At 49.3% G+C, this 8,496-nt stretch overlaps 1 protein-coding gene across 6 annotated transcripts in view; it reads left to right on the top strand.

The window, feature by feature from the left end:
* The window catches only part of BCL11A (BCL11 transcription factor A), a 153,333-nt gene extending 145,097 nt beyond the window's left edge, over positions 1-8,236 (top strand). For all 6 annotated transcript variants that reach the window (XM_062609722.1, XM_062609705.1, XM_062609730.1 and 3 more), the window contains exon 4: positions 3,498-8,236. In XM_062609722.1, the coding sequence (XP_062465706.1) occupies positions 3,498-3,599 (102 nt within the window). In that variant the 3' untranslated portion in view covers positions 3,600-8,236. The remainder of the gene's footprint in view (positions 1-3,497) is intronic.
* Positions 8,237-8,496: the final 260 nt, after the last annotated feature.

Here is an 8,496-nt window from a genome sequence, read left to right as displayed (position 1 = left end):
CCCTTAGTTGAGGGCTAAGTTGTGAACCCCCCCACCTGATAACTGGCGGCATCTTTGGCTTCTGCAGCAGGGATTTCCCTCCCCACTTTGGCAGTGCTTTGGCAGAAGAGGTGAGCACAAAGTAGCCCTACACCCACCCCCCCGGGACTCCCCCATCCCCAAACCTAAAGGTTTTGGGGCTGTGGGGTGAAATCAGCACCGGCACACATGGGTGCTTGGGCAGGAGCTGATTTCTCTCGGGGGGGGGGATACACACTGCGGCTCCAGGATCGCACCCCAAAGCTCCTGACACCATTCCTGGCTGGAGGCTGGAGCTGGGAGCTCCCCTCCTTTCTCCCATGGGCTTTTTTCTTTTGGTGGGAATCGCAGGTTTATGAGACATTTCATGTGCATTGTCTCTAAAATCTGGGCTCCAGTGCAGGTCTCCCCATCCCTCCCTTAGGGGTCTGTGTATGTTGTCAGTTTGACAAATACTGCATGTTGCAGCATCTCTTTACTTTATTAAAGCACGTACTGCTGTGATATTGTCTCTTGCTGTTCCTAGTGTAATGGATTTAATACTTTTTTTTTTTCCTTTTTCCTTTTTTTTTCTTGATTTCTGTAAAACCTTCCAGTTGTTCTGTCGTCTCTTCGTGATGGCATCGTTTGTTGCCTGTATTTTGCCCAGCGCCTTCTTGAAGGGGAAGTTTGGGATTTGAAAAACACAGGAATAGATAATCGAAAGAAAAAATATTCCTTTTTTGAGAGAGGCAAAAAGCTCTGGTTTAATCCTACATATGAGGAATGAAGGTTGCATTGTCTGAATAGTGGGATGAGCATGCAGACAGGCTGGGAAAACACCGGCAGCGCCCCTGAACTGCGCTGCCCTTCACCAGGCCAGTACCAGCGGATGCTGTGCTGGACCAGTGCGGATGCAGGCGCTGCCAGAGGGACCCCTAGCACAGCGTAGGGGAGGCAGATCCCCAGTATGGTGGGCTTGAGGTGAAGGGGATGGATGCAATGACCATCCCCACAGTGCTGGTGTATGCAGGGACGCGCAAAGTGCTTTTCAGCTGCCTTAACAGCACAGCTTTTGATCCCATGCCATGAAATGTCCGTTCAGAATCCGGTTTTTCTCTCTCTTTTCAACCTTTCGTATTGCTGGTTGTTCACTCCATGGTTGAGATGTTGTCTAGGGTACTCGTGTTGGCTGGTCTGCCCGGGGTTGAGTGTAGCTGGGCTGTCTTTTGGAGCGGGTGCTGCATCCCATGTCTATCCTACGGCGGTCGTCATTCCACTACCTTTCTCTATCCTATGTTTTAGTATAAAACCCCACAACTATGTTTCACACATAAAGTCATCATATATACAGACATCCCCAGGCAGATTTGAGCCCCATGTGCTGCTATGAGGTCTAATAGGAGGAAAGAATACACCTATTCATTACTTTATTGTGCAGTGGTGCATTTGATTCACAGGTTTCAGAGAGCTGAATTTTACAGGTTTCAGAGAGCTAAAAGAGCCCTCTGGGTGCTGTGTCACTCTGCGGCCATGCATGGGGCTGGGGTGGTTTGGAGGAGCTTCAGGAGAAGCAGCTCCTGATGTGGAAGTTGTCAGAGCATTGTCTGGCCACTGAGAGCATAGCTTGTGAATGAGAACACGCTGTCACCTCAACACCAAAGCAGAGTTCACTACCGTGATGTTTTCCTGTCACTGGGGATGAGTTAATGGCGTGATAAACCCATTGAGGTTTGTTGGGTTGGGGCGTGTATCCCCATCAGCCCCATCATGGGCTCTTGAGCTGCTTTGGCATGACCCACTTAGAAGCTTTCCTGTTTCTGTGCACAAAGATGTCTCTAAATGAGAGTGGTACTCGGGTAGCAGTGTCTCTAGTGTTAAAACCTCCAACCCCATCCACTTTCAAGGAGGAACGTGTTGTTATGGCACAGCCCCCCTTTGCTGTTAGTATTTAATCTCCTCCAAATGGAATGATTAATGTAATGAAGGCGCTGAACCAGTATCCAGAATTTAGACTACAGATGTTTTGTATTTATTATGGTTCCAAGGGCTGAGATAAATACAGGAATAAGTGATACCATGTCTTTGCTTGACTTTCAGGAGGCTTTGGCGTATCTGATGAGATACAGTTTCGGGGTTTATCTAAGTGCAGAGGTTGTACAAAAGAGAAAAGAGATACCAGCTGCTCTTTTAATTCCCTCCCTCTCTTTTCCCTCTCCTATCAAGGTTGAAACCCACTTTTGGCGGATGCATGGGCAAACTGTAGTATTGATCAGGAGAGTGATACTGCCTGGAGGGCTCTTTGCCAGCCACTGGAGAGCTGCTGCTCCTCAGCTGCTGGTTTCAATAGGCTACAGGGATCCAGGCATGGGGCAGGAGGCTCAGGGTCCCCCTGGGTTTCATGCCCCTTGATGGGATGTATGGTTTGCAGTGGTGTTGTGCTGGTACTGCTTGTGGCCGGGGTGGCCCTGGTGCTCTTGGCTCCCTTGCAAGTCTCATCCAGCTTTTATGTCAGCGTGAAATGTGTTGGGAGCAGGCATCATCAGCAGCAAACCCTCCCTGGGGTGGGAATTGGGCATGTGCTATTGATTTTGGAGGAGACACTCACTCCAGTTTACACCCGGTGAAGATTTGGCCTAGGAGCTGCTTGTTTAGTCTTAATAATCTTAATGCAGGTCTCACTTGTAGCCCCTCAACCACTCTAGTGTTAATGAACCAATTCCCATACAAGCTTATTCCCTGGTCAGGATGCAGAGGTGGATTTTGAGGGTGTGCTGATGATGTGCTGGCCTCGCCACCTCTGCTGGAGCCCTTTAGCCTGCTGTTTGGGGTAGTGCAGTGCTTGGTGATGGGCTTCGAGCAGGGACTTGCAGAGGCTCTCATTCTCCATGTGAATAGAGCTGGGGACATTTGCTGTCCCAGCACCCCATTCCATGCTGCTGGAGTTGCCTGCACCCTTTGCTGGGTGCAGGTTGGGACTTTGCAGCTTGAGCTTTGCAGCTGTAGCGTGCACATTGCTTTACATGTTGTGCAGTATCCAACATGTAGAGAGTTGGGGAAGGTCCCCCATGAACCACCTGCCGCGTGGTGTGTTAACAGTACCAATGGCTTTAAGAGGGTCTTTGGCACCTGGATGGACTGTGGGTGTTGTGGGAAACCCTGGAGGTTTTGGGAAAGAATAGGAGGCAGTTCGCAAGACAGGCTGGCTCAGTCCTTGCCCAAGCAGAGCTCCTGGCACATCCCAGGTATCTCAGTAGAGCCCAGAGGCTTTTCTCCCTGAGTGATCCCTGTGGTTCCTGCATGGTGCCGAGTGATGCTGGATGCGATAGTGTGGCCTGAGAGGAGGAAGGGCTCCATCCTGCCGTGCCCCTTTGCCACAGCTGGGTGTCCTAGTCATTAAACAACCAAACCAGACCAAAGCCAAAGACATAAAATAAGCGAATGCCTCTCACCGAGGGCCATTCACACCTTTCTCTCCTCTGTCCCCATGCTCTCTGTAGGTTCGGCGTACCCCCCCGGCTGGCGCAGCGCCCAGGGAGCCCCGGACGTCTGGCAGTTTTCGGATGGAACTCCAAGAGCACTTAAGTTCTGAAAGGAGGTGAAGCTGGGGCGAGCGGCCGGCGGCATCTCAGCATCCGGAGGTGGCCTCTGTCCTGCTGGCTCACCACATCCCAACGGGAGAGCCTTGGAAGTCCCCGTCCGAAGGCAACGCTCCCCAGGCTCCTCCTGCCTGCAAGACTATCGTATTTATATTTTGTAATAGAGTACGACACTTCTTTGGGGTTGGTTTGGGTTTTTTTGGGGTGATTTCTTTGTTTCTTTTGTTATTTTCTAAAATCAAAACAAAAAAAAAAAAGCAAACCCACCCACCAAGGTCAAGGGCTTACCGATGGCTTCAACCAGCTCCTTTCCCCATGGAAAAGACTTGTCTTGCTCTCGTTGGACAACCTGGCCTCTTGGTTATCTCCGTGCTGTGCCGTGTCTTGGAAGGCACGTCTGATGTGATGCATTAAAAATAAAGCAACCCCCAGTGCAGGTCTGTGGGTGGGTGGGAAATTGCCATAATAAATGTTGGAGCTTTAGGTTTTGTTTGCTCTGTCTTTAATTTTTAATGCTGACAAGGGCCAGGCGGCTGGTATGACTTTGTGTTGCGTTATCGGCTGCTTAAAACCAAGTGCTGAGTTTACAGAGGGAAAGCTGGGGCTGGTGTCTGGGGCTCCGGTGGGCAGATGTGTTCCACAGAGCTAGACCAGGCATTGGGCTGTGTCACCCCAAGTCGTGGTGTACCCCTGTTGGTGTTCGGTGATGCTGAAGTTGGGGGTCTCCCAGCTCTCCTCCATCTCCCACCTCCTCTTGATGAATGCTGGCTGTCGTTTTACATCCCTGCTGTTAAACTGTGTACTTGTGGGGCTGGTGGGATCTATAACATCCCTTGGTGTCTGTGCACGGAGTAGTGAGGCCAAACTGGTGGGGAGATGCTGTCAGTGCCAAGGGATGCCGGGCTGGGGTACCAGGGGCAGCTGCCATCAGGTTGTCATCCCCATGTCTCCCATTGAGTGTTCCAGCCCTTGCACAGCTTTCCCGCTTGCCAGTGGCACTCATCCCTTGCTCGGAGCTGAGCATCCGTGCAAGGAGTTTGCTGGTTCGGGGCCCAAGCGCTTTGCTGCACAGAAGATGGGTTAAGTGTGTGCTTTGTGTGCTGTCTCCGATGGGATTTATAGGCTGTAGCTACTCGTGCCTGTGCCGGCGAGTGGGAATGGACCTTATTTGGTGAAAGAAACCAGCTGGGTAGCAAGCGGAGTCACTGGTTGGGATGTGGGATGGAGCTGAGGCATGGGACAGGAGGGGCTGGCTGATTTATGTGCTTTGTGTGTTAGCTTCAATCTCACTTCTGGTTTCATTCATCTCCTTGAAATCCAAGCAAGACGCCCAGTCAGGATGACTGTCTCCTGGTGAAACAGCCATAGGGAATATGATGTTGCCTTTGCAATGGGTGGTGGTTGCTCTTTTGTTTTTCAAAACCCCAGGCTGTGGTTCTCATGTTGCCTGGGCAATAGCACAAGCACAGACACTTTGGTACCTTAAACTTGGCCAGGGGCCATGGTGGGCAGGAGAACAACCTTTACATACAGCTGTAGGATCAAGTCATGCCTATGCACCATCTCCCTGGGCTCCTGGCTTGTCCCAAAGGGAGCTATTGCTGCATCTCTTAAGGCAATTTGGTCTTTGAGGTCCAAAATCTTCACACCCCCTAAACTTTTTTTACCATTCAGAGATGTTTTTATAAAGGTTCTCCCTATTCCAGCCTATGCTATCACCTTTGTGTGTGCTTACAAGGGGTGTTTTGAGCCTTGGAAGGGTGAATCCTATTGCATTAAGGATCCTATTGATCGCAAACACATCATCAGTAAGGAGTTAGCAGCTCCCATTAGCTGCTGGCATCCCAGCTCCTGCCCGGGGGTATCTCTGCACCAGGCAGCTGCATCAGATCAGGGCTAACGGAGTTATTAATTGCAAAGGGGGTTGCTCTGCTTTCTCTACATTGCAAGCCAGGGATCACCTGGTACCTATCTACAGCAGGACTGTAGTGCTTGTAATGAAGGGCAGCTGGGAAGCTGCTTTAAAAGGGTTTTTTAGTGTGCTGGTCAGGTTTAGGGGGTTTTGCCCTTATTTTGTCTGAGCACGGGCAAAGCTCAGTTCATGGATGGCTTCTGGGGTAGCTGGTTGTGCTTTTGATACTCTGCCTTGTGGAATGAGTGTGTTGTGCTCTGCTTTCTCTGGCTGTGGCCCGTCTCTCCTCCAGCAAGCAGTGCAAGGAAGGTGTTTCTCTCTGGAAGAGCAGAAGATAAGGATGCAGTAACAGCTAAATGCAAGAACAGAGAGGGGAGGAAAGTTACACTTGTCCTTTCCTGAGGTGTTAAAGTGAGATAGTCCTTAAAATGTGTGATTTTTATTTCATACAGGTGTTAACCCCCCCAGCTCTTAAGACTTTAAAATTTGTGTTGCCTTAAAGTTGCAAATATATGTAATGAGTGCTGTGAGCCCTTTGTAAGTGCTGGGGGCTTCTATTCCCTGTTACTCACAGGCTCCAGGTCTGCAAAGCACCAGGGCAGCCCCAGAATAAGGTTTTGATGGAGCTATGGGGGTTTCCACTGCTTTCTGCAACCTGGGATGCTGTGTGCTTTCACTGGGGTTGTCATCAGGATTCTTTGGTCTGGCTGCTGCGGATTTGGTGCAAGAGGGGCAGTATTCCTAGGGATTTTGTGTTTCAGCGTATTCCCAATGGATCAGCCTGCAAGTTGGACTTAAAAAGTGAGCTATGTTTGGTCTTTAAAAAAAAGCAAACTTCCTAAAGTTTGGAGTTTTTAATAAACAAAAGTAAAACTCTTTTTTTTCCCAGACCAGGGGCTGAGATGAACAAGATACATGGGAATTAGCTGGCTTAGCTTTGATTTTTCTTTTGGGTTGACAAAGCTGCTTTCAAACTTGAAGGCGATTTGACTGTGCTGTATTTTCTTTCTAAGCACACTTTCATGACCCTAAAATGCAGCAAAGTTCAAGTCTTTTGTGAAGTTTAACTTGAATTTTTGCTTTTAAAATAAGATGCATTTTGGATTCACGATGTATTTGGGCCTTGGGCTTTTGCAAGATGAGAAATCCCTTTCCAGAAGGGATCTGAGAACAGATCTAAAAAGTTATGAATGAGATTTTAAGCAACATTCCCACCACTCTGTACTTCTTTTCAACCCAAGGTTTGTGTTGGGTCCCAGTGGTACCCCCTACTTTGTGTTGGGTACCAGTAGCAGCATCGGGCTCGGGAGCATCATGGTGTTGGTGGGCAGCAACGTGACTGAACCCTAGGGGAAGGCAGAGGGAAGCACCATCCTTCTTGGGCTTATCTGAGGTTGTTTTACCAGCTCTGCTCTTTACCCTGTACTTTTGGTTTGCATCTCATTTCTTCTATTGCTGAGTGTGTTTGAGCTGCCTAGATGCTGGTGAAACCCAGGGGTGAGATTTACCTGCAGGTATTTGGTGGTGAGGTGGAGGACCTGCTAAACATAGCTGCCTTCTCAGGGCTCTCTGCTCTGCTGTGATATTTCATGTGATCCCAATATAAATTACTGTTGAGGAGCAACCTGAACAGCCCCCCTGAATGAGAGTGGTGCCTCTTTGCTGCTTTTTTTAGTCTCTGCTTCCCCCCCCCAATTTAGCCATTTCATGTATGATTAGGCATCATCATCCAGTTGTATGCTCCAAGTCTATAAAATGTTGTTGCCCCTCCATCCCAATACCCCCTGAACCTCCTCTCCCCCTAGAAGTCACCCTCTTAACATTCATCTTCCACAGAGGTCCAAATAATTATTCCTAAGGAAAGATGGAGCTGGGGAGGGGAGGAACACACCAAAAAAAGGCTCCCAAACCCAAAATACGGCCCTTATTCCTTAATCTCACTGGATAGAGTTACACATCTGGTAGAGGCTTGTTCATTGTTGCTATTACTTTTATTGCGTCTTTAGCAGTGATGAAGTTCAGATGGCAGAACCAGTGGGCCCCAATTTAATTTTGTCTGGCCTCCCATAATGAGCACGATGTGATCCCTGGGGAATGCTGGCTCGGCTGCGGTTCCAGTGGGCAGGCGCCCATGTGCCGCGGTGATGGGCAAGAAGTGGTGCAGACAAGACAGATGGACAAGGAGGGGAAAGGAGAAATCAAAGCTGGGATGGTAGCGGGCAGATGGAGGTCTCTGCTATGTGAGCATCAAGTACTGCAGTGAGATGGATGGGTGGACACATGGCTTTTCATGTCAAAGCCCAATAGCAAGATCACAAGGTGGGTTTCCACCTTATTTGGTGGCTGGGGTGTGCGCGCTGTGATGCTTTCTGAGGTTGCTCTAGCCCTGATGGCTCTTCTCTGGCAATTTCCATGGCCCTCCGGGTTTCCAGTGGTGATGTATAGAAGCTCCCACCTCCTCCCCAAATGTCTGCAAATGCATGTGTCTAAGGGCTATACAGGATTCATTTACGGGCCTCCCGTTGGTGGGATATGTGCATGCAAAATGAAGGTTGTATTTGGCTTCTCATATTCAGATCTATATTCCATATTGTGTTGACCAAGCAAAACAACTCAGCCCCTGTGCTGAAGAATGTGATGGACTGATGACTTTCAGAAACATACTGTAAATCAAGGAGGCTAATAAATACTTGCTATTAATAAAACAGGGCTACTGCCTTTCAAGTTATTTTCACGTTTTACAACATCTTAGTTTAAACGGCATGAAAAAGGCAATACTTTGGGGCTTTCCCTCTTTCCCCAGCATGGCTGTTGCTAAGCTTAACCGCCTCAAATGCTCAGGCAAGATGGGTTTTTCCTCAAGGAGAAGGTCTAGATGGAGCAATAAGACCCCTGCCCAACCCCATGGAGCTGATGAGGGGCTGGCCCCAGAAACAGGGGCCCCTTGGTAAGAGGTGGCCTCTCTCCAGCTTGTCCCTATGGGTTGGC

The sequence above is a fragment of the Pezoporus occidentalis genome, unplaced genomic scaffold, assembly GCF_034315485.1.
Source record: "Pezoporus occidentalis ecotype Australia unplaced genomic scaffold, CSIRO_AGI_Poc_V1 ctg10, whole genome shotgun sequence".
NCBI classification, from domain to species: domain Eukaryota; kingdom Metazoa; phylum Chordata; class Aves; order Psittaciformes; family Psittacidae; genus Pezoporus; species Pezoporus occidentalis.
The sequence above is the reverse complement of the archived record's forward strand: the minus strand, read 5'-3'. Positions and strand labels throughout refer to the sequence as shown.